This window comes from Psilocybe cubensis, chromosome 1 (assembly GCF_017499595.1).
Source record: "Psilocybe cubensis strain MGC-MH-2018 chromosome 1, whole genome shotgun sequence".
Classification (NCBI taxonomy): Eukaryota; Fungi; Basidiomycota; class Agaricomycetes; order Agaricales; family Agrocybaceae; genus Psilocybe; species Psilocybe cubensis.
In genome coordinates this window covers 999,521-1,024,039 of record NC_062999.1, presented here as the reverse complement: position 1 = coordinate 1,024,039, position 24,519 = coordinate 999,521, and the positions used below count along the sequence as shown (strand labels likewise).

Here is a 24,519-nt window from a genome sequence, read left to right as displayed (position 1 = left end):
ATGTCTGACGCAGATGTCTCTTCCGCTGGCGTCACCACGACCGCCGACCACAGCACTCCCGATGGTGTTGTCAATGGAACTCTAGGAAAACAACCCGGAGAGATTACAACCCTCGACGAGCAACACGACGACGAAGAGGAAGAGGAAAGTGATGACTATGACGAGAATGACGAGGCGGACTATGAGGTGCGTTCATGCCTTTTCAGCTTGGTGGGGCCGCACCACTCGTAACGGGTGCTCATGGCGAGTGTTCTGGTCGTTCTTTCCAGGAAGAACGGCAAATCGTCGGAGATGAAGATGATGACGAGGAAGAGGAGGATGAGGAAGGGGGAGACGAACCACAGGTATTGTTGGATCCTTACGTGTTCATTGGTCACCAGAACTGATTGGGAGAATATCTACAGGGACAAAACAACCTGACCCATCTCCTTCTCGGCAATGTGAGTAGCATGATGAATTGATCTCTCAAACAGCGTCTCACATTAAATAAAATTATTTAGCCCAATGCCCCCGTTGAAGGGGACGATGTCGGAGACGAGGAGGACGATGAAGAAGAGGACGATGATGATGAGTATGTCGAGGAGAACGACGAGGCACCCGCACCGAGCACCAAGAAGCGCAATTTTGAGGAGGTCGCCGATGATGATGATTCTCAAGGAGCCAAGAAAGCGAAAGCCTAGGTGGTTAACTGGCCGCCTTCACCATGCGATTCGACACAATCGTCTTCCAGGAAACTGACGCTTTCACCCAACGTGGCTGCGTAACATAAAATAACTAGATCGGATACACGCTCGAAACGTGTATGTGCCCCAAGAAATACCAAAAACAAGGCTTGTAAAGTGTACCAATCCCTCTTGATTTATTCCGCTCATTATATTCTTGCAACTCCCATTAAGTTATTCCGTTGTTCATCCCTTGCTAACTGTATATACTATGTACTATGTATCATGTATATATGTCGACACAAGTATGCAGGGCTCCCACGGAGCGGTTCTTTTTTCTCTTTCTTCGCTAGATTTCATCTACAATACTCTATCAGCAATTGTGATATGGTAAAGTGTCACGGTGTTTTGCTGGTTTGAAGACGCGGTGCGCACAGTAAAGGGGCTGAAATAGGGGCGTTTTCTTGTGTCAATAATCCTCAGGGGACAAGTTCCTCCTCTGTCCATTTCCAGCCATATTCTCCCTCCCTTGCCTTTACGAAGAGCCATCGGCGATCTAACTTCCCTTTAGCGCCCCCCAAATCTACAAAATCGACCTCATAGGGATCAATGACCACCAGAGCGAAGTTGCTCAACGCTAGCTCCCAATTTTTTTGAGCTTCCTTAAATTCCTCGGGACTCATTTTTTCCCTGTCAGGTTGCACAACGCGTGTTGGCCAGTTCTTAACGGCTTCGGGACCGCCATGAAGGGAGAGTGGTGAGCCGGGCGTGGGCCGGCACCATGACGCGCGCATATGTGCGCTCATCGACGCGAACATGGATTTGCGCTGCGATTCCCATTCCTCAGTAGAAGGGTAAAGAGAGATAGCATCTCCTGCTTCTAATTTGGATTCCTCGAGCTGCTTCCTGAAGGGTGCAAGTAACGGGTGGTTGGGCTCAGGGACGATGTACACATTCGCTAGTATGCGGAATTGCTGCTGTGTGCCGTCGATCCACCATGCGATTTCGACAGCTTTGTGGTTTGCTATTTGGCTGACCTTTGGGGTACGGATGTCCGTTGAGCTCAATAGGAGTGGTAGCGATGGGTGGGATGGGTGGGAGAGAAAAGAACGGAATATGTGGGATCGTACTCGGGGGGTCGGTCTAGTGTTGTCCGTAGTAGCGATCTGGATTACTGGTAATATAAAGGGAAAATTAACATTGTTTTAATCAGACGAGCGCGATACCTCGAATGGTGAGCGCTGAGCGCGAGTTCCAGCCCCGTCGCTAGATTGAGGCAACACTCCCAAGGGCGATTCGAAAGTGGACAACGTACCTGTTTGGTTTTTGTATTCAGCAAGAGCAGTTTCAATAATCCTTTTCCAGCGCGGTATTGTAGGCGTCATTTCAAAGATTTCGGGTACTCAGAATGCGGTTGTTGGTGAAAATAGTGAATGTCTACAGTAATCAATCTTGGATCCCAAAGATGAACTAAGATTAGATTGATCGCATCACTTGACTTGAATGACCGATGTTCCTTCAAGACCACAATGCGATTCGATTTTAGGTCGATTTTAGGAGTTCAAAAGACTGGGCTCAACTTGTTACTGGAACGGATATGAAAGGTACACAGCGTGTAGTCCCTCAGCATGTCTTGCTGAACCCACCTTCCGCCTTCCAAAGTATCTTCGACGAGTCTCGGAAGCAAACATGCGGCCATATGATACATTCTGTCTACATGCGCTTTACGCACAGCGTGGATGTGTCGCGCCGTTACGGACCAAAGTCGCGCTTCAATTCCGTGCATTTGACAGACGTGTGGCGTACACTATAGCTCCGAAAGCCTTTGAAAAGTCTTCCTTGCCCAACAATTGGTTCATCGCAGAAGCAACCCTCGATCGCGGCCTAACCTGCAACATGAGGTTCTCGACATATCTCCCAAAACTGGATGATACAATACCATTGTGGTTTACACACGGCAAATTGGAACTTCGGGTTCGGATCGAGTCGAGCCTTATATTTTTATGGAAGTTCTACACTAGTGTGTTGAATGGTAAGTGTTCGAATTCTTGCCGGAAAATAATGTCATATGAGTCGCCGAGGGAGGCACAGGTTCAGAGAACAACGTCACAGCGGACATAGGCAGAGAATAGAACTTAAGAAGAAGAAGGGAACAGGAGCAGGTACATAGGCTTTATTGAATTTCTGAAACCCGTTGAGTGCTAACATTAGACAGACAAAGTCAAATGGTCACTATATCTTTGCTATATTTACTTTTTGCTTGGAGCCGGCTTCGTTCAAGGTCTATTTTGACTTTATTCTCCATGATGCTTACTGTTAGTTATGGATGATAAAAGGTCCATATGACCTTCCGACGAATTCCCGGAAGCTCAAAACTTTGAGCGGCAAGCCAACTTGCGTGCGGGCCTGTTCCTTCAAAGTCTTGAGGGTGGTCCTGTCCGACTCGGCCCCCAACGAATTTTTACATTATAAAAAGAGAGCTATGTACATTCTGATATTCAGCAAGCATTAATTTCTCGCTAGGAATTAACTACCAGCATGCGTCTTTCTGTGGTAGTATCTTTGTTATTTTCCGTCATTCCACTGGGATTGGCGGCCGCGCCTCCTGCACCCCCACCTCCTCCGCCTCCTCCATCGCCACCTGCTCCAGTTAGCTTCACTCCAGACTTCACCAACGTCACTGTCTTCACCCCGCCGTCTACCTGGGGATCCAAGAGGACCTCGTACGCGCGCAAGACAGTGCTTCGACATGACTGCTCGAACACCATCCTCGCAGTATTCTCAGCGTCTTTCCCTGGACCTGCTTCCATCCCTGTTTTCCAGTCGACGGACGGCGGAAAGACATGGTCCATGTTGAGCCAGATATTTTTTAATACCGGCAACTACAACGGTGGCAGCATCGCACAACCATTCATCTACGAGCTACCAGAGGCTGTGGGCAAGTTCCCTGCTGGGACGATACTTGCAAGTGGAAACGGCATCCCTCAAGGCGGAGCGAGCACGAACATCGAAGTGCACGCTTCTCTCGATAAGGGGTTAGTATAAGCTTTTCCTTCAAGATACTTCCATCCGTAGGACTGATGCACCATTTTAAGAAAAACATGGGAGTTCGTCTCACTGGTTGCCACCGGTGCAGCACCCAACACCGCCAATGGAGCTCACCCTATCTGGGAACCTTTCATTCTCTACCACCAAGGTCAAGTTGGCGTCTTCTACTCCGACCAACGTGACCCTCTCCACGGCCAAAAGCTCGCACACCAACAGTCCTCCGACCTCATAACCTGGGGCACGGTTGTAGATGACGTCGCAATGGCCAACTACACTCTCCGCCCTGGGATGACCACCATTGCCCAGATCGGGAACGGTAAAAACACCAAGTTCATGCTGAGTTACGAGTTGGGATTAGCGCCCGGACCCGTACCCTACGCCGTGGGATACAGGCTCAGCGACTCACCTTTTACATTTGGGGACAAGGCGGACCTTCAGATTGTAGCTTCAGACGGGACGGTGCCCGCTGCTGGTCCTTATACCATCTGGTCCCCAGTTGGTGGGCCACAAGGAACGATTGTGGTTTCAGATTCAACTTACGCGCAGGTGTTCACGAACACGGCGGGAGGCGACCCAGCGAAGTGGGTCAAGCAGGAGGTCGCACCCGACCAGGGTATTAGTTATACAAGGAGTTTGACGTTGATGCCTGATTCTCAGGGAAAGAAAGTGTTGTTTGGGAATGGAGGGTATTATGGATTGAGCTCTGCGTTTGTTACGGTGGGAGAGTGGATTATTCCGGGTGCTCCTGTCAAGGACGAGCAATGCGTTCCTGGTGCTTAGGATGCTGTTGCGCATTTGTTGCTACTAGTTAGTATTATGTAGGGGCGTTTGCAGATCGTTTTTACCCCCATCATTATGTTTCTATGTAGTTTATAAATGGAAATTCCAATTGAATCGTTCGATGAACAGCGATGAACGCGATAGACCCCTTGCACATAACTTACCGGATTTCAAGATGGTACTCAACAACTCCCCACCTCCATTGATATCTAACCAGGTCAACATGAAACGGAACCAAGAGAAATGAATATACACATACCAACAGAATTGTTCGATAGTTCTTTAGACTTCCACTGGAAAAGTTTCCCGCTCTTGGTCTCGAACGGAACGAGCCACCTCCCCATCTCGAGCGAAGGCCAAGTTTGATATCGGAGTATTCAGCAGCAATGATACCTACAATCTGATCTGCGACAGACATTGCTTCCACCGCGCGATAGGGTACACGAATCGTGTAGCCCACGGAAACAGCCACGCCTGCAAGGACACCAACTCAATGTATAAGCGGGTGCAGGAAGGTAATTAGTCTCTGGTGTAGAGCGAGTGCAAGTGTGTAAAGGTCACTTGAAGATTCCAGGCGTACAGCAGTCATGATCAATCTCCGGGGTATAGTGCGTAACTGAGTATTGGTGACTCTGCGAAGGCGGACTTTGAGGGCGATATGTGGTTGGTACATCATGCATTAAAAGAGTACTGGTACAGAATCAAGTTCTTTACAAGTTCTTTCAGTTGCTTCATATGAGTTCAAGTTGTCTAGAGGCTGGACTATACGCCGTCGTGATAGTCAGTTTCGGTCGGCCATATGAGGCTTGTGATATAAGAATTGGAACGCACACTAGCGAGACAAACAGCTAGAAAAGCTACTCGTTAAGGCAGGTAAGGGTATGGGAAGCAAATCAGGAGGGTGACGAACAGCATGCCGTGAATGATACTGAACAGATTATTGATCGCATCACGCTTGACTTAAAGGACGATGTTCTCGACTTGGACGGTGACCACGATCTTTGATTTTTAGGTTGATTTTAATAGGAACTCAAAAGACTGGGCTCAACTTCTTACAATGGACATGAAAGGTCCTCAGCGTGTCGTCCTCTCAGCGTGTTTTCCTGAATTCAGCTTCCGCCATCTACAGTGCCTTCGACGAGTCTCGGAAGCAAACATGCCCTCCATATGCAAATGAAATCGATGTCAATGTGTCTCATCGTTTCTCACTCCTCCTTTTTCAACTTGCAACCACCATGAGCCCAATAAACCAATGGAATTGCGGTGCGCCTGTCTTTGTCTCCGCTTACCCAATTTACATTGATATACTATTCGTAGGATGGTTTCCAAGATGCCTTTAAGAGATATAAAGAGGGACTCTTGGTCCAACTTGATGAAAATTACGACGAATTTCTGGTTCCCTTGGGCAATCAACATAGGGGCGTGCCTTTAAAACATGTCAACGATAGGGCTTGGGTCCAATGGTTGGCCACCAAGCAGCTCACGCATACTCATCATTGGAGCGCACATCCCCATCCAAAAAAAGGCAGGCCCAAGAGGTTTTGGAGAGCAATGTAGAGATGCGTAAGAGAACTTATACCAGAGTTGGCCTTGGTGCGCGCCTCTTTCCCCTTGTCTGCTTAAATCAACATTCATTGTCTCATTCCTTTATGCTAGACGGCTTCCCTCTCAAGCGCCTGCGTCGGGCTATTTGAATTTATCTTTCTGAGTTGAAGATGTCGCGTGCACAACTCGGATCCAAGCTTGAGATCTATTAAAAGAAAGTGAAGTCTCTTTTTACCCATACTTCTTGACCACTTTGAATCTGTCGAATCATGTCTAACGCCTAAACATCATGTACTTTTATGCCCTAATATTTTCAATAACGCTACTGGGCACCGTAATTCAAGTCAAATTTTGTGAAACATGGATTTTTGTAATTATTAAGATTTACGGATGATTTATCTTCAAAATGAAAGGTCATAGATATATTAGACCACTGCGTTCTTTCCGAGCCCAACTTGCCTTGATGTGTTGAAGTTCAAAATTGAAGTCCCCTGACTGAGTTCGTCGGAGATTGAATTGCACAAAAGGTCCGAGACGGCTTGGTTCGCGAATCGCGATCCTTTTCTGGCAACCACAACCCGCGATACCTAGACGCTGCTTTACGACAAGGTGTTAGGCCTTAAAGTCAAAGCATCGTTTTATCCGACTTTTTCTCGAAGATTTCGCTGTAAATCTTCCGAGGACCTTCAAATTTTCTGGCAGTTCTGTAGAAAGATTAAATTGCTAGGAAAAGCATATGATGTCGTCCCTTCCTATTGTCCTATCCGATGTCAACCAGAGAGTCCGCAAAAATGCGAAGGTTGATCCAAAAAACAAGTATTATTGGGTTTTGGGGAAGAAGCTGGAGGTTGGATTCTCGATTTTGGTGTACATTCGAGAAAGCCCCTGAACGAGGTACCGTTCTACAACTACCTCAACTTTTGCCGGGAAGCCAGCAAGCGGGTACGTTTATCCCCTTTGTTTCAGTTTTGACTCCTATTTATGGCTTTGGTTGATATTCGCATCTAGTACGAGTTCCATCAGGCGATGGAGAAATACCGTGAGGGGCTTATAAACAAAGTTGATAAACACTTCTGCGATTTCGTGGTTCCTTTCGGCAAGAAACATTTTGGACAACGTCTTGGGGAATGTAGAGATCCTTCTTGGAGTATCTGGCTACTTTCCAGAGACGAAGAATTCAAAAAACATGCGAGTATCCGTTCCCTTTATAACTGAGTCTACGCTTCAAACCTCTAACATTGTCGAATTACAGTATGATGTTTTCTTTATGGCCCTAGAAGCATTTGTTGATGAAGCCTCCAGGACGGGAAATTGGGGAGAGCATAAATGTGAGTTGCTACTTTTCGTAATATAAGACACTGATTTATGAGATGAATTGAAGATCCCGACTCGGATGATGAGGAGGAGTCTGAGTCAATCGACGGAGAACACAAAGTGATGTTGGCAATCCCCGACAACCTAGAGTCCGACAAGTTCGATCGTAACGGCTTTCCAATTCGTCAAGTATCACCTCCTCAAAGTCTGCTCCTTCATTTTTGTCCTGGGAAGTATTCCTTATCTGTGTCTCTTTTAGCACCGAAGAAATCGTTTGAAAAAGTTAAATTATTTAAAAACGAGGCAGATCATAGTGAGCATCTGGATTTACTATTCTATGAATTTGATGCTTACTCGTTAATTAGGACCATCACTTGGGTTGCTTACCCCTGAACAGACCCCAGTACGCTCTCGGCAAACCTCATCACGCTCAGCTGAGGTTTCGGTAAAAGACATAAAGAAAGAATCATCTGACCTTTTTGGGCCATCTCTGACAGTGGTAAACACTGTCCTACAAGGCACTCAGGCTCATCCAGCCTCCACTTCACCCAGATTGAAGAAGAGAAAGGCAGAGGACAGCGACTCTGAATACTCGGGATTCACGTGTATGCCGCAGTGCCCCCCGACCCCGGCTGCATCGCCTGTGGTGAAACGTAAAGTCGTTGTCAAAGTAGAATCCGACGATGTAAGTGATTTCTTTGCTCACTTGGAGTTTTCACCGATGAACATATTTCCAACTTTTAGTAAAATTCTTGCCTGTACTCACGATGGGGTTTTTTCGTAGCTTTTCCTCGCCTCTTCTTGTGACTGACCTACTCCACTCTTTCCACGCGACACCTCACCCCCTTTTGTCTGTCAGTCTTACCTTCCCGATATCGGCGACATATGCAAAGCTTGGTCCTAGTTATATGATTTGTTTAAACAGTAAATCACTGTATATAGTAGTAGTTAGTAGCGAAGAAAACTTTATATCAATTTGGTACCAGTTTAATCTACCATATGCTTTTTCTTGCTATAGAGATCTCTGAGACTCTCATCGAAGAGTTTAATACCGTTGTTAGCTAATGTCGATCTTTCAACTCCGCCAGTGACTCAGAACGACGGTGATTTTTTTCGTTCTTCTTGATGTTGTGATTTATCTTTGATTTTACCATTCTATTGCGCATTCATCAGTTCATAATGTCCAGTCCCACAATTCTTGCTGTTCGGCACATCATCTTTTGCGCCATCCTCCAACTTAGCGACACATATCGAACACTATCATAGAACGCTATGATGTGTTTGTAGTCCTTTCTAGCAATATTCTCACACGGAGCATGCTGCGACTCTTCTGAGTACTCTGAGGCCTTTTGGTCATACATATTGGAGCTGGTTGAGTTCCCATTGCCTTTGCGTAAGTGTTCATCAATCCGTTTTGGATGGTGTTTATGAATACAGGTTGTAACAGGAATTCTTCGAATCACGAACTCACCAGACATTCCGTGCCTTCACGGTGTCTGATGCTCGCATATACGAATGCCGCGGCGCCCACGATTGTGGGGAATACCAATTATGTTCGTGGATAGGAACCAACTGAGGCAGCACAGCATCTATATATGAAGAGTCATGATCATCATCAAGCACCCTCCATCCCGAGATTCCGGGACGATGCTTGCTTTGCTCAGAATTAATACTCTCTATGGTTTCCTTGGGTTGTTTTTGTCGACTACTATTGGATATATGCGCCTCTTTCTCTGTCCTTCAAGCGTGGCATAAATTTTCAGAGTTGTCGAGTCATTCACTGATTCTTTGATTCTTCGCTGGTTGACTGTCAATCACTCAAATGTCGCCTGATCACGGAATCATCTGCACAACCATTTCCATTCACTCTGGTCACCAAGATACAAAATGGCCTGCTGACTATCTATTGATGCTAAAAGAACTATCAGATATCTTTGCCTTCACGATCAGAAGGATTCTCTCAGATTAGCTTCACATATATGCGCTCTGGAGAATTAATGGAGCCATCACCATCGTTCCGCTCTTTCGATTCTCAAGCTGCCAGGCAGCTCAGACTTTTACGACCCATAAGCCAAGGCAGGAGGTGACTATGGGGGGCATAATAGACCACATAGTGCAGTTCTTTCTTGGTGGTCAGACCTCCGCCTTCCTTGCTACCGGGTTGTTTTCTCTCATGGGTAAGTGTGGTGCCTTTGTGTTTCAGGCGGTGAATACCGACGCATTCGTTTCTCGTTTTCAGCCTACGAGTACCTTCTGACGTTCGAAGCCGAGGTGCAAGAGCTGTACTAGACAAAGCTGGTCTATAGCTGACGGGATAATTGGACATCTTTTATGGCAGAGAGTACTCTTCTGGAAGAGGCCGTGTTCGGTTTCACAGTTGCTATTTTTCTTTGTGAGTTTTCAAATCTATGATTTTGCTGAGATCTGCTGAAGACTCGGATCGGGTTTTTCTTCGTAACAGAACCGTTACTTTTCCTTTGGGGTAGTATGGTGAATATTCAATATCATTTGAGATTGTCAAAGGAACTATACTGACTTTAGCCTTGGTATGGCAATTGACAGTCTAACACTCATATGTACGCCACTATTTTGAGGATAGCTCACAGATCAGTGCTGATTATAATGATTAGTGCACATCACGGTCGATCCAAGCATTACAGTATGTACAACGGTCGTTATCCGCTGGGTTGTCCGTTAACGTGTTTATTATAGTTGTAAACCATTCCATGTGTTCGCCGGTCAAGAGAAGCATCTCACGTTTGCAAAGTTGCTATTTTGGAATCAGAGCCTCATTCTACCTGGCCTTCGTCAGCGCAGCTGTGATAGAAGGTAGGTTGCTGTAATAATTCATAAACGCTGCTTAAGGAACACCAACTGTTTTCTTTCGCTTTCCGGCTCCAGTCATCCTGGTCACCCGCGTCTGGGTTCTATTCCCTGAGCAAAAAATGGCAAAAGTTGCACTTCTGGTCTGGTTTTTGATAACGAACGTCTTCACAATCTATTTCATTGCATCGGTGGTGAAGGAAATCATACTGTTCCCCTCTGACCTGTTGCCCTTTCGCTCGTCGCTCCCGGGATGTTTGGCGTCGCCTCAGTTGTATTATTCGTGGACTATCTACGTGCCCTTGCTGATATTTCATGTACGCCACAGTTCGTTTTCTTCAACGGCTGTTTTTGTTTTTGGAGCCTTCCTATCCCGCTTACGAAGTTGCCGCTTGGACTTGTTTTTTTTTCTCATACAGACTGGCCTGTACGCGGCGACTGTCTACGAAGCGATCTATGGATCCTGGCATTCGGCGAATAGAAAAAGCTTACGGCGGAGACTGTTAACTGAGTGAGTCTTTTCATAATTTGGTTATTACCACACATGTTGCCCAGCCTATCGCAAGGGGGTCTGGAACCACCACCACCACCACTACATCTTTTTGTACTAACTAAAATTCGATATCAATATAGCGGCGGCGTACTCTACTTTAGTGTGGCGTGTAAGTTTTGTTTGACGTGCTCCCCATCTCCCCCACCCCCCTCATGTTTTATTAAGGGTGTCGTACAGCGGCATTCTCGAATATCGATGTTCGATTCTCGATTCGATGCTTCGTTTTTTCATTTTTTCATTTTTCGCTTCTCGGTTCTCGGTTCTCGAGTCGCGTGGAATGAAAATTTTGAGATACATGAAATACTGACATAATCTGCTCTTTTGTTCAATGATACCTAGGCTCCGTCGGGTTGACGTCGATCGGGTCATTTCTCACTGACGTACCAGAGGTGAGTGTTATGGTACTATTTCCAGTATGATGCTACAATTTCTTTTTGTGCGGGGTCTCAAGCTCAAGCTTTGAGATTTAACTACCTCTTGTTTCATTTGAATCCTCCGAAGTGACTGAAGGCTGATATATATTTTGATAGATTAATATTTCAGCTATATACACTCCGTATGTGTCTGATTTGTACTCTGTGCATTGGGCCGGTCGATTTAAAGATGGGAAATCTGACTTTTTATTGGGTTTTTTTCTTTGCATGTCCGCTACGAACTGGCTATATCGTAATCGTACCGTACCATGACGCACGCGCAATATACGCAAACACGCAAACACGCGCATACGCAAACCACGCACACACGCCGCGCCGCACGCGTACACATAGGCTGATGGTTGCCCCTTGCTCTATCGCGACGTCCCGCATCATGCTCGGTCTGCGCGAGTCGTTCGTGGAAGAGGAGGCGAAGGTGATGTGGGACACTGATGCGGACACCCAGCGGGTGGGCGCAGGTTCCCGTGCCCGTGCAGGTGGTAGACTGGGAGTTCTAGGTGAGAAGCCGCTGCCTTTGCCGCCGATCGAGGTTGGATCGACTGGCACCGGATTGAAACCCTCGAGGTTGGCGATTTCACCTTCGCCTTCGCCTTCGCTTTGGACGCCGCCTTTGGCTTGGGCGTCGTCGCTCTCGCCATCACCTTCACCTTCGCCTTCGACTTTGCCTTTGCTTTCGGCTTGGGCGTCGTCGCCTGCGCCTTCGCCATTGGCATTGACATCGACATTGCCAATAACGTGCGCGTCGACGGCGCCGCTGATTGAGGATGAGGCGAGGGAGGCTCGGAGGTCTGTATCTAGAACGCGCGCGCATGTGGGCACGCATACGCGTACGCGGCCCAAGCTTGCGCTTGCGCCTGTGTCTGCGCCTGCGCCCATGTCGACGCATACACATACGCATACGCATACGCATACGCCCACGCATACACACACACAAGCGCACGCACATACGCACACTGGTATGCACGCGCCGAACGAGTCTATATATTCTGGTAGAAGCTTTTTTTTGCCTCTTGATGACGACGATGAGGAAGAGGAAGAGAGGAGGGGAGATGGGAGAAGAAGAAAAGGAAAGGGATCATATGAAAGGGAGGCGATGAAATAAAAACGCACAAAATGAGCTCAAGGGTGCTGTGTTTGGTTTTTCAGCGCAGGTCGATTTTTTGGATTTAAGGGGGTGTTTTAGGTACGGGGATGAGGTTGTTTAACGCTTTGTTCAATGCTTTGTTCGGGAGAGGGGGGCAGGGGAGGGGTATACCTTGACATGGGTTGTTTAGGAGTGGATGAAGTGGAAGTGTAAACAAAAGAGAAAATATTGGACAGAGAACATTGAATGTTAACACATTGTAAAATATGTATCATAATTATTATACGCGCCTTACGCCGTAAGTACGGATTTTGATGGTTTTGTGTTACTTTACTGTAACGCTGTATTTGTATTGTGTTGTCAAACGTCGGTGTTGTTTGGGGTCAGGGTCACCGTATCCTATGAGGTTGTTGTGTTCTGGAGCTGGAGATTTGGAGCTGGAAAGTGTGAATTGACAATAAAAAACGGTAAGAAGTGAAAGGAAAATTTAAACCCGATATATATGCGTGTATACGCGTGCTGGGGAGCCCCATTGGGCTGAGGAGAGACTTTGGGTGTTTGGGTCGTTGGGTCGTTGAATTGGGATCCTCGGTTTTTGGACGTGTGTAAATCCTTTTTTTTGTTCAAGTACGTTTCGATGTATCATTGTATACGCGTATGCGTTGTGCTGAACAACCCACGGGGAGAGAGACCTGGGTCCTGGGTCGGTAATTGGGGATTGGGGATCGTGGTTTCTTGGACGTGTGTGTGGTTCCTTTATCGTGTGTTCAAGTGCGTTCAGGTGAGTTTTTGTTTTTGTTTTTGTGGCCGTTTCTGTGCCCGTTTCTATGTCCGTTTCTGTTTCTGTTTGGGATGTTTGGGATGTTTGACTGCGACGGCGACGGCGACCGCGTACGTGTACCCTCGACTTGAGCTCGAGCTCGAGCACGAGGTACTGGAAGATGACCCTAGCTCGGCCGATGACGTTGTCCTCTGCCCCACTGGTTGTTGCATAACTTTGAGCGTTCGAGGTTTGGGTTTGTATGCATAGTTCGACCTTTGAAGCTGTGCTGGGTTACTAAATAACATGGTTAAAGAACGTGAAGGTGAAGGTGAGGATGAAGATATTTAAGGGATGGGATGGGAATTATGAGATAAAAGTAACTTGAAGACCGGGATAATCCAAGAATAGGGATAAGACGAACGGCGGTGGCTGTTTGCCACCGTTTTGACTTTGTGAGAAATAGAATTTGAGAATTTGAGGCTTGTCGATGCGATACGATACGATATGATACGCTGCGATGCGATGCGATACGCCACATGACATCTGGCGGGTTGGGTGGGAAGTTAGGATGTGGGTGGGTGGGTTGGGAGGTTGAGGTTGGGCGTTTGGTATTGGAATTGGAGCTAGTTCGTGAAGTGGTGTTGGGTGTTGAGTGTCGAGGACGTTCAAGTTGAGTGTTGAGATGTCGACAAGGGAGTTTTTGTTTGTGTCCATCTGGTGCTGCCAGCCAGGCAGTGCCTAATTCAGACTTGGACGTGACCCTCGAGGCATGACAGAAAATAGAGCATAGCACATAAACAACGTAGCACTAAGCAGCATCAGTCAAAAGTACGGCTGTCTTTCCAAGTTCCCAGAAACTCGGCTCGGCTGGATGAAGATTCGGATATATTCAGCAGGTTTTCAGTTGGGGTTTGACAGATACAACAGGATAGAACGAGGCAGGGCCAGTACGAGAAGAGAAGGAGAAGGGAAGAGGGAGGAATCGAGAAGCAGGAGTCTGAGAATTGCGAGTGGGTGTGCGATTCGAATCATAGGGGACCTGGGAAAAGGAGAATTAATTAAGTTGTGTTTGGGTATGAATGTACCTTGTTCATTTCGAGAGAGATGTGGTAGGTTGGATGGGGGCGGTGGTGTTGGTTGGGTGCCGAGCAGGAGAAGCCGAGGCGAAAAAGAAGGAAGGATTTGCGGTTCATTTGGGGGAAGATCGAGTTATCGATGTTATGTGAAGATAAGGTAAAGTGACTTGTAGCACTCTGGCCCGCAATCTAACCAGAGCCGGCATTTTATAGCGTAAAAGGTGAAAAAAACACAAGTGTGAAATGACGTCAATTTTGAAGTTGGAGGTTTATAACGGATTGAGTGCATAAAGGGATAAGAAAATAAATTAAATGACAGGCAAGTTGGACTCCTATACATAGCCTTGGCGTAATTCTGAGCTGAGCTGACCCTTGTTCTTCTTTTCCCCCATGTCGTCGTCGCGGTCGTCCTCCTCGACATGGTCCTCCTTCTCACCCTCCCTCCTCCTCCCCCACCCGAACCCATACCGCTTTTCCAAAAACCCGCTCGCCCGCGCCCCGTCCTCCGCATCGATGACGACCACCGCCTCCTCTGTCGCCTCGTCCTTCTCCAGCATCAGCCTCCTCTCCTCGGGCGTGTCCTCTATCGTGAGCAGCGTCAAGGGAAAGACGAGTAGGAAGGACAGACGACGCCGCCGCAACCCACCCAGTCCGCCACCGATGCTGCTGCCCCTGGCGTTTCCCGCCGAGCCAATTTTCGACCCGGCGGCCTTCCGTGCATCCTCCTCCTCCTCCTCCTCCTCCCCGTCCCCGTCCCCGCCATCGTCCCCCTCCAACAAGCTGAAGAAACGCAGGTCAGGTAGCAGCAGGAGCAGCCGAAGCAGACGTCATCACCGTAATAATTCTGCTTCTTCTAATATAAACCACGGAGGGCCCGTTCCGTCTGCCTCGCGACGGCAACATAATGAAGAGCGCATAGGTCCCGGAGTCACGTACACGCACATGCAGACCGCGAGCACGCCCAAGACCAGCACCCACGCTGCACCTGCCGCGCGTGCGCGTCATGGCGATGACGACGACGATGATGACACCCATGAGCCATACCTCGTCCTCACGCCTTGCTCGCATCCACAATCCCCCGCTGCTTCACAGTCAGAATGCTTGGGTCTGTACCACCACCACCACCACCACGACCAAGCTAGTCAGGACGCTGCGTTGTCCCAGCGACACCAGCCTCAGCCACCGGCCGAACACAAAGCCCATTCAAGTAAACGGTCTGGGCCCTCATTTTTTTTTGCTAATACCAATACCGATACCCCTCACCATCACCCCTCCTCTTCTTCCTCTTCCTCTTTTTATAACCACCACCACCACCACCACCGTGCATATACCCCTTCGCACGCACACACCGATTCAGCGGATACCATCACCGCTTTCTCTCCCTCTGCCTCTACCTCTGCGTCTCCAGCCAAACTCTCAAAAAAGCGCCACCACCTCCCGCCGCCTATACACACCCAGCCCCCTTCCTCCTCCTCCTCTACATCTGCGTCCCCATCCTCGTCCTCGACGTCCTTTGTTCATCTGAGCGCGGGAAGCACGTCACCTAATACCGTTACGATAGGCGCGAGCGGTGCAAGCAGCGGCACGCCGAGCTCGGGAAGCACATTTGTCCTCGTCACCCCGCGCGCTGTCTCCGCGTCGTCGTCGTTGGGTACGGGAACAGCAACCGCGCGCTCATTTTCGCCGTCTTCGCTTTCCCCCTCTTCCCTCTCCCCCTCCTCAGCGTCGTCGTCAGCGACTAGAATGCCAGGCACACCGAATAGCGCGGTGTTTATAAGTGCGTCTGATGTGCCGCCGCCGCATGTTGTCGATCAGCTTCAGCTTCAGGCGCAGACGCGGAAGAGTTCGAAGCGCGCGTCGTTGCTTGCGAGGACGTTTAGCCTCCGCCCGTCGAGAAGGCGTGCGTCCGAGTCCAACTCGGGTTCTAGTTCTAGTTCTCATTTGAACCCTAGTGCGAGTGCGAATGGGAGTGCGAATGGGAGCGCTGTTGTTGTTGCTTCTGCTACTGGCACTACTGCTACTGCTACTACTGCTACTGCTACTAACAGCACTAGCACCCCGTCCTCGTCCACGACTGCGACTGCGGAACCATCCTCATCTTTATCTTTATTATTATCCTCATCGTCAGCGTTGACATCAGCATCACAAACTTCGTCATTGGGTCAGATATCCCCGGATACGTATCGTGTACGCGAAAGTGGCCTTTCTCCTCCTCCTCCTCCTCCTCCTCCTCCTTCTTCGTCGTCATCTCCTTCTCCTTCTCATCTTCATCATAATTCTCATTCGCATCCTTCAATGGATACGACGACGACTACGACGAAGATGCATGCACATGCACACCCGAGTTTACAGCGCAATTTGGGGTCCGAGGCGTCTACCTCTGAATCGGCGTCAACATCGGCGTCAGGCTCGACTTTGATAACGACACCGCCCTCAACGGTATCTTCGACGTCATCGACGTCGTCGTTTGCGAGGTGGAAGAGGTGGACTACGGGGATTGGTTCTTCTGGTTCTAGTCCGAGTGGGAATGGGAATGGGAATGGGAGTGGAAATGGGAATGGGGAATTGGTGGTTGGGTTGGGTGGAAAAGGGAAGGAAAAGGAGAAAGAGGGAGAGGGAGAGCAAGGTGGTATTGGTGGTGTTGGTGGTGGGGTTGAGAAACAGGGGATATTGCGCGTCGTGAGTTTTTTTTTTCTTTTTTTTGCTTGTTTTGCTTGTTTTTCTTTCCGGTGGGATTGGGGGTTGGGATACCCCTTTTTTCGTTTTCCGTTTTATATTTGATGTTTTATGTTTTTTGCATCATCGATTGCTGAACTGATTCTTTTCGTTGTTCTTCTTTTTCTCTTTTTTTCTTGATGATGTAGACGCTCGCACCTCCACCCACACACACACATCCACATCCACATCCACATCCACCCCAAAATAAAAATAAAATTGAAAATGAAGATGAAAATGAACCCCCAAACCGAAAACGCCGCGCATCGCTCGTCAAACCCCATCCACAATCACAAGCGCACGGACAGTCGCACAGACACACGCGCTCCTCATCGGACGTTGGTGGTAGCAGCAGTGGAGGTGGTATCGGGCGCGTGCGAGCGTTGATCGAGCATCATACGCGGTCTATTTCGCCCCCTCCCCCGGCGTCGTCAACATCGCTGGTGGTGGTGGAAAGGAGGAAGATCAGCAAGTTTATGCTTGGATCCGAGTCGGATTTTGATCTTCCTTCGACGTCGGCGGGGAAGGAGGGGAAGGAGAGTGTAAATGGGAAGGAGGGTGGAAGTGGGAATGCAAATGCAAGTGGAAAGCTTAGGAAGAAGCGCGATACGGTGACAGTGGGGACAGCGGTTCAGAGTGGTACACCGTTTATCTCGCTTAATGCGTCGCCTACGTCCAAGTTGGCTCCATCGGGTGTTTCGAGCGCCAACGCCAACTCAAACTCGAACTCGGATTCACACAAAAACGCCCACGCGCCCACCCACGCGCCCACCCACCCACACACACCCACCCACACCCACCCACACGCGCCTCCGCGCCCCCCGCTCCTCCGACGGCACGCGGAGATCAGCGAGGGGGAAGAGCTGGGGCGCAGGCGGTGGACGCTTGCGAGTGCGATGACGGATGAAGGGATTGCGGATGAGGGGCTGGTTAGGGAGCTTGAGCGGATGCGCGAGTTGGGGCGGTGGACGAGGAGGATGGAGAGGGTGCGCGCGAGGGAGAGGGGGAGGGAGAGGGTTAGGGAGAGGAGGAATAGGAATAGGAGTGAGAGTCGGGCGGGTTTGGTTAGGGGCAGGGAGGAGGAGGGGGGAAGAGGGGAATTGGAGCATGCAGGAGAGAGGGGGGATGTGGATGAGGAGATTGTGGAAGAGGAGAGGAGTTTTATGGAAGAGGCTGTGTGGGATGAAGATGAAGACGAAGACGAGGAGGCGGATGGAGTGTTGAGAGAAATCGGCAGGGAGATTTGGGAGGATATCGCAGATATCTCGCCGTCCCCTGCATCGTCTTCTGCCTCGTCGTCATCGAGTTCCTCGAATTCCAACTCGAACTCGAGTTCAAGTGCCGATCGGGGCAACGCGACTTCATCACCGTCAAGTCCAACAACCAGCACGCACCATCCTCCACCGCCCTCGCCATCCTGGCTCGCCGTACAGCGCGCCGTGCTCACCTGCCGCGAGCTCATCCTGACCGAGCGGCACTACCTCGCGCACCTGCAGTCGCTGTTATCGAGTGCGACGGCGACGCCGCCGCCGCCGCTGATGCTGCGGTACGCGGAGGAGCTGGCGGCGGTGAGCGCGGCGGTGTTGCGGGAGATGGAGGCGCGGCCGAGTGTGGGTGGTGTGGCGCGGGCGTTTGTGGATAGGGAGGAGGAGGTGGGTGCGGCGTATGTGAGGTGGTGTGCGGTTGTTGGGGGTTGGTTTGTGGATGGGAATGAGAATGGGGGTGGGAATCAGGAGGGTGGGATGGGTTTGAGGAAGAGGAAGAGTAAGTCTGTTGTTGCGGGTACGGGTGCGAGTGAGTACCATGCTGCTGCAGCGACTGGTGTAGTGGGAGACGGCGTGGATACGGATGATGGGCACCTCTCGAGCAACCACAGCCATGGACACGGCGCGTTTGGGTCGAGCAGCGCGCTTGCTGCATTGGGGTCGAGCCACGGGCACGGGTCTGCTGCGTCGCATTCTGGTCATGGGCACGGGCATGGGCATGGCTATGGACAGCACCTCCAGCCAAGCCACCCGCCGCCCGTTGTCAGCCCTTTGAAGCGCACGGTGAGCACGTGGCGCAGGAGTATGCCGAGTATCGCGTCGTTGGGGCTCGACGGGGGCGTCATGTCTATCTATGGGCGCAAGGACAGGGAGTTGGAGCGGGAAAGGGAGAGGGAGAGGGGAAGAGGTGGACCGGAGGTTGCGTTGCGTGTGTTGGAGGGAACGGTCGATGGTGGTGGTGGTGTGGGGAATGGAGGAGAGGCGAGCCCGGGTAAACCGGTACCGCGCAAGCAGAAGCCGCCTGCTGTGAGAGAGCTCGCGATCTTGCCGACGCAGAGGGTGATGCGCTATGTCCTGCTCTATCGAGGTCAGTTTCTTTTTTTTTTTTCCTATTCATCTCCATCGCATCCATCTCGGGTGGCAAAAATTCATTGAAATTCATTCTTTAATCTAACCGACTCTTGAATTGGTGTAGATCTCCTGGCGCATACGCCGCAGAACTCGGGATCGCGCGTGTTGGTGGAACGAGCGGTGGAGGCTGCGTGTCGGATTGCGGAAAAGTGCGATCGGGCACAGGAGAATGCGGCGTTTATTGGGCTCGTGCCGCCTGGGGGAGGCGTTGTTGGTGGCAGGAATGGTGGGACTAGCAGTCGGAGTAGCAGTGCTAGGCGGAAGGTTGGCAAGGACAAAGACAAGGAGAAAGACAAGGACAAGGATAAAGACAAGGATAAGGACAAGGACAAGGACAAGGAGAAAGAAAAGGGAATATCCTCGTCCGAGTCGTCTGTGTCTGGTGGCGCTAGCAGCTCATCGTCGTCTGGCGTAACATCCCTGTCGTCCGTCGAGTCAGCCAACGGCTCTTCTGAACCTTCAAATTCAAACTCGGCACTGCTGTCCGCCACCGCAGCCACACCCACTACAAAATCAAAATCGCGTTCTGCATCGACATCGTCGGCTTCGGCGTCGCCATCGCAGACCGCCTTCCTATCTCCTCTTTCAAATTCGAATTCGAATAGTGCGACGCCTGTTAGGCAGAAGAAGGCGAAGCGGCCGTCTACAGCGGACTCGGGGAGGAAGAGGGCGTCGTTCGCTGTGAGCTTGGGTATGGGATGGGGACGTGTGCCCTTCAGCGAGGTTGCTGAAGGTGGTGGTGGAAGAGGATGACGCCCCCCTTCCCTCCTCGAAGCCTTGAAATACCTTTCTGGAGTTTCATCTGAGCCTGGGATCCGACTTTTTAACGACCTTTTATGACGCTAGCTAGCCTGGAAAGCAAATCAGCAATCAGCAATCAGCAACCCGCCCGCCCGCTCGTCCCCATCGAGATTTGATACCTGCCTGCATATACCCATACCCCTCCCCCCTCTTCCTATAACGGGTTCCCCCATTGATATCCCCCCTTTCCTTTCCTCTCGTTTTTTAATCGTGTAACGCGGGTTTTTTTATCATTTTATTCCCGTTTCCACCTCCATGCTCATGCTACCGCTCTCACGTCGGATTTGCTTCTCATTTTTATGACGCATTGCATCGATGATGATCTTGGTCCTGGTTGTAATTATTTCTTTTTTACTCCGTTTTTGACGACCGTATTGTTTGTTTGTTTGTTTGTTATTATCCACATTCTATCCACATTCATCCTATCCACATCTATCGCGCGATACAACCTATCACTATCGTTCTACCTTGATTCATTTATCTCATCTTTTCATTTTTGCATTGCATACACACATACACTCATTCATTCATCCATCTATTCATTCAATTTCATACATTCTATTCATTTATTCATTCAACACAATCCAACCCCAATCCAATCCAATCCGTTTATTACTTAGTAATGTAACTAGTACATAATATGTAGTTGGAACCAATCAAAGCAAAGCAAAGCACGAATGTTGGAGGAAATCGGCAAATTAGTCGCTGATGGTACGTTGACGATTGGGGCCAGGGAGGCAGGGACCCAGCACATTGTATGTATTCCCTTATTTGGTTATTTGACTTCCTTTTTTAGGTATACAATGTGCCTGCGTGTCCGTGAATATAACAAATACTACGATAATGTAGTCAATCACTGGTAGAAATAAAATCATGTACACGACAGAACATTGGAGAAGAATGTTGTTAGTTCTTCCTAGGTTGGAATATTTCCATGTGTTGGAGATTTGACCGGGACTCGGGAATAAAGCCTTGAGGAGGTCTATGAGAAGTACTTAGGTTTGGAAGTTTGATACAGTAAAGCTACGTCGGTCCATGTCTGTATATTGACAGGGGCAGGGAGTGGCTCGTGTTTGCATCACATACCCTTGTGAAGAAATGCTCAACCCGAATGTTGAGGGAAATCAACAAGCTGTGGTATGCTGGAGCCAGGCTGCCAGGGCCCCAGCACCTCATAAGTATTTCCTTATTTGTCCATTTGACTTCCTTTTTTAGGTATACTATGTATGTGCCCTGTGCGTCCGAGTTGTAACTGCGACAATGCAACAATACTACTAATACTAAATCACTGTTGGCAGAAATAAATACATGTACATGACTTGGCTGGAATATGGAGAAGTGTGCCAAGTGGTAGAGATTTGACCGGGATTTGGGATAGAGCCAGCTTCAAGTTGAGGAGATCTATGAGGACTAGGCTTGGAAGTTATACTGAAGCTACATCGGTCCACTGTGGGCTGAGAGGTGCCGAGAGTGGCCATGGGGCTCGTGACTTTTCACACCCCGTCACAGCATCGTGACTTCGCTGTCTTTGTGGCGTCACAAGCTATATTTGACCTGCTTTAAAGCCACCAACTTGAACTTGAAGTCGTTTTCGCAAAACCCCCTGAATTGTTTAATGTCGAACGTTGATTCAACCTTTCCTGTTAACCCACTGAAGCGAAGACGTACAGAGCATGACTCGTCTAGCAATGCATCCACACCGGAAATCTCGAAAAACACGCGCTTTTGGTTCGAGGATGGAAATATCGCGCTTCAAGCCGAGGACACCCAATTTCGCGTCCATCGGGGTGTTATGGCACGGCACTCTGTTGTCTTCCGTGACATGCTGCTGATCGCACATCCTGAGACAGGATCTGTTGACGGATGCCCGGTGGTTTCTTTGGCAGACGACGCTGCGCACGATTGGATACATGTTCTCGGGATTATTTATGATAACGAAATGTAAGTAGACAATGCTGTTCTGTTTTTTTTTGTTGGTTTTTTTTTTGACTGGTTGTTGTTTAGATTCTACCAAACCTCTGAGATCCTTAGCATACCTCTAATTGGGGCTATGCTTCGACTGGGGCGGAAATATCAATTCGACACATTATATACCTCTGCTTTGGCGCGACTCAAAAAAGACATTCCAACCACTCTTGAAGGCTGGGATGCATCTATGGGGGATACTTGGAGGGAGGAATACACCGAGGATTTTGACCTCCTTAATCTGCTTGAGGACTTTCGTATTCAAACGCTTTTGCCCACTGTATACTATTATTGCGCTATTGAATATAACTTGGTGAGTAAACCTCTTCTTTTCCCTTTCTCAGTTTTCGCTGATATCACTTCTCGAGGATGAAATCATGGATGGCATTCAGCGTAATGACGGCACCACTGCCCGCCTATCACACGCATCAGCAAAACAAATACTGAAAGGAAAAATGAAAATGGCAAATGCCGTTGAACGATACATGATCAACGCTTTTAGGGCGCTACCACTACAAAATGTTTGTGCGTCGTGTATTGACCTGCAGGCACGTTTGTTCCTTAGGCATTCTCGCAACAACCTCATCTCGATTTTCTTGCCTCGTCCCTCGGACCTTTTTCTCAAAAGGTCAGAGATAACAGCGGCGCTTTGTGTCCCATGCAAAGACCGTATGTGTAGCCTTTTGGAATCCAAGCGTCGCCTATTTTGGGATTCCCTTCCCGAGTTGTTTGGTTTACCTTCTTGGACGGAGCTGAGCGATACGCCGTGTCATACTTCCAACCAGCCTTCGTAGGCCCACTCACGCTCACCCGAAGAACCCCATATACCCACAATCTTGATCCTATCTGAAAAAACCATGCCATCATTCGGAAAACCATAAAATCTTACCAGGCTTTGTATATACCAGCAATCTACAGCTTATTTTTTGTTGTCATATTTGACATGAATTTTAAAAGAATAAGAAATATCAAAAAGATAACCAATACCAGAACGTCAGATTGCTTATACCTGTAACAAAGGACTTTCTGAAGGTTTCTAGTCCTCGGATTTAGAAGCCGGATAGAAGTTTGGTAGGACCTGAACATCGATAAGTCGAGAAAGGTAACCACAACCAGCAGAGTAATACCGTCAACTTACGTCTCGTTGTCTTCCATTATTTCAAGGACGTGTATCCAGTCAGCAGCGCCATCCGTCAAAAAAAGAAAGTAGTCATCCATAGACAGATAGTCGAACCTCAGAATGCGCGCAGAATAATAATATGTCACGGAATGTGGTAGACTGACGCACTATGCTTCATACATGTACGTGAAATTGGTTTTGTTCGGCTTTCAGCTACATTGATGCTTTTGAAGGGATATACCAAATCGAAGTGCATTTCGAAACTCACTTCTCTAATAATCAACCGCCACCGTGTCTTCCGTAGCTGTCTGTAAGCTCAAAGTTAATATCTCGAGCATCAAGGAGCAAGATAACAAACCGCTATTTTTTCTACCTCTTGTATCGAACCAACTTCCGCTGGCCAGAAATTAGGTCCATTTCCTTCGCATTCTCGCATTGTGGAGAGATAACCCTGTGAAGTGGAGCGACGGCCCAAAAACAGCTAATGAGTAGCCAAATTGGGCGTATGAACCAAGGGTTTGATGGACACGACGGCTTGGCTTCCGCCGCGGGTCAGCTGCTCCGAGTCTGCCGAGCGTTTCTTTTTTTGCCTTCGCCGCGTCGCGGTGAGCTTGGGCCATAGCGCAGAGTCAAGTCAATTGAGCTTGGAAGCAGATGACTTTTGGCGTTTGCTGTGGGTTATCGTGAGCTTGAACCTTGGTGGATAGATAAGTAGATAGGTAGTATTAGTGAACGGTGGCCAGCTGCACCTTCTGGACTCTCGAAAGCGACTGTCACGGAATGGACTGTGGAGACTTGTGGCTGCTTCCATTTGGTGGATCCCGCTGCTGCTGCCAGCATAAACAGACGTGCGTTCTATCTGTTTCAAAGGAATGTAAAGCTCATCATGGAGCCTTACATATTCCTTTTACGTCGACCATAGGCTATGGGAATTACGGATCATGGAAGGCCGTTCAAACCTGCGACCTCACACCACCTCTGTATTCAATATGGGGCCAAAACGTCCGATATAACAATCAATATCACTTGAAATCGACATATATGCGCCTAATTTTCTATATTGTTCTGGTAATATTTTTGGTGCTTCTAGTGTGCATGGCATTAGCGACCTGCTTAGGAGAAAAGTTAGGAGAGTGAAAGGAAGCATGGATGCGTGGCACACTAAATTTTGAGCGACGGCATCGAGTATTTAGCGATGGCAAGACAACGAACCGACAGCTGACGGCACCTACAGCTCATAAACCGCGTTCTACAGCAGCCTGCTGAGCGTCTGGGTGCGCTTTACACCCGATTTTGAAGCCAGTTGGCATGCGAAGTATTTAGAGGGTATATTTGACGTTGAAGTGAGGTTCTGCAGTCTATACTGGAAACTACATCTGGGTAGAGTAGGAGTATGCATGACTGATTACGCGCATATAATCGGTAATAGTTACCGTTCCA

The 24,519-nt window shown here is 48.9% G+C and overlaps 7 protein-coding genes across 7 annotated transcripts; 5 read left to right on the top strand and 2 right to left on the bottom strand.

Annotated features, from left to right (window-relative positions):
- JR316_0000289 (uncharacterized protein) lies at positions 1-680 on the top strand (the record flags this gene model as incomplete). Its single annotated transcript, XM_047886104.1, has 4 exons — positions 1-186; positions 270-344; positions 405-440; positions 501-680. The coding sequence occupies 4 exons, from the start codon at positions 1-3 to the stop codon at positions 678-680; spliced, it is 477 nt and encodes a 158-aa protein (XP_047753850.1).
- Positions 681-1,141: 461 nt separating this feature from the next.
- Positions 1,142-2,047, bottom strand: JR316_0000288 (uncharacterized protein; the record flags this gene model as incomplete). The annotated part of the gene is made up of 2 exons (XM_047886103.1): positions 1,142-1,836; positions 1,978-2,047. 2 exons carry the CDS (start codon positions 2,045-2,047, stop codon positions 1,142-1,144), a joined length of 765 nt encoding a protein of 254 aa, XP_047753849.1.
- A 1,153-nt stretch (positions 2,048-3,200) lies between these two features.
- Positions 3,201-4,490, top strand: JR316_0000287 (uncharacterized protein; the record flags this gene model as incomplete). The annotated part of the gene is made up of 2 exons (XM_047886102.1): positions 3,201-3,697; positions 3,758-4,490. The coding sequence occupies 2 exons, from the start codon at positions 3,201-3,203 to the stop codon at positions 4,488-4,490; spliced, it is 1,230 nt and encodes a 409-aa protein (XP_047753848.1).
- Positions 4,491-6,771: 2,281 nt separating this feature from the next.
- On the top strand, positions 6,772-8,414 carry JR316_0000286 (uncharacterized protein; the record flags this gene model as incomplete). The annotated part of the gene is made up of 7 exons (XM_047886101.1): positions 6,772-6,851; positions 6,914-6,977; positions 7,288-7,363; positions 7,417-7,554; positions 7,609-7,662; positions 7,715-8,034; positions 8,370-8,414. The coding sequence occupies 7 exons, from the start codon at positions 6,772-6,774 to the stop codon at positions 8,412-8,414; spliced, it is 777 nt and encodes a 258-aa protein (XP_047753847.1).
- A 2,970-nt stretch (positions 8,415-11,384) lies between these two features.
- JR316_0000285 (uncharacterized protein) lies at positions 11,385-12,035 on the bottom strand (the record flags this gene model as incomplete). The annotated part of the gene is made up of 1 exon (XM_047886100.1): positions 11,385-12,035. One exon carries the CDS (start codon positions 12,033-12,035, stop codon positions 11,385-11,387), a length of 651 nt encoding a protein of 216 aa, XP_047753846.1.
- Positions 12,036-14,472: 2,437 nt separating this feature from the next.
- On the top strand, positions 14,473-19,946 carry JR316_0000284 (uncharacterized protein; the record flags this gene model as incomplete). Its single annotated transcript, XM_047886099.1, has 3 exons — positions 14,473-16,761; positions 16,947-19,149; positions 19,258-19,946. The coding sequence occupies 3 exons, from the start codon at positions 14,473-14,475 to the stop codon at positions 19,944-19,946; spliced, it is 5,181 nt and encodes a 1,726-aa protein (XP_047753845.1).
- A 1,663-nt stretch (positions 19,947-21,609) lies between these two features.
- Positions 21,610-22,753, top strand: JR316_0000283 (uncharacterized protein; the record flags this gene model as incomplete). The annotated part of the gene is made up of 3 exons (XM_047886098.1): positions 21,610-21,935; positions 21,999-22,272; positions 22,328-22,753. The coding sequence occupies 3 exons, from the start codon at positions 21,610-21,612 to the stop codon at positions 22,751-22,753; spliced, it is 1,026 nt and encodes a 341-aa protein (XP_047753844.1).
- Positions 22,754-24,519: the final 1,766 nt, after the last annotated feature.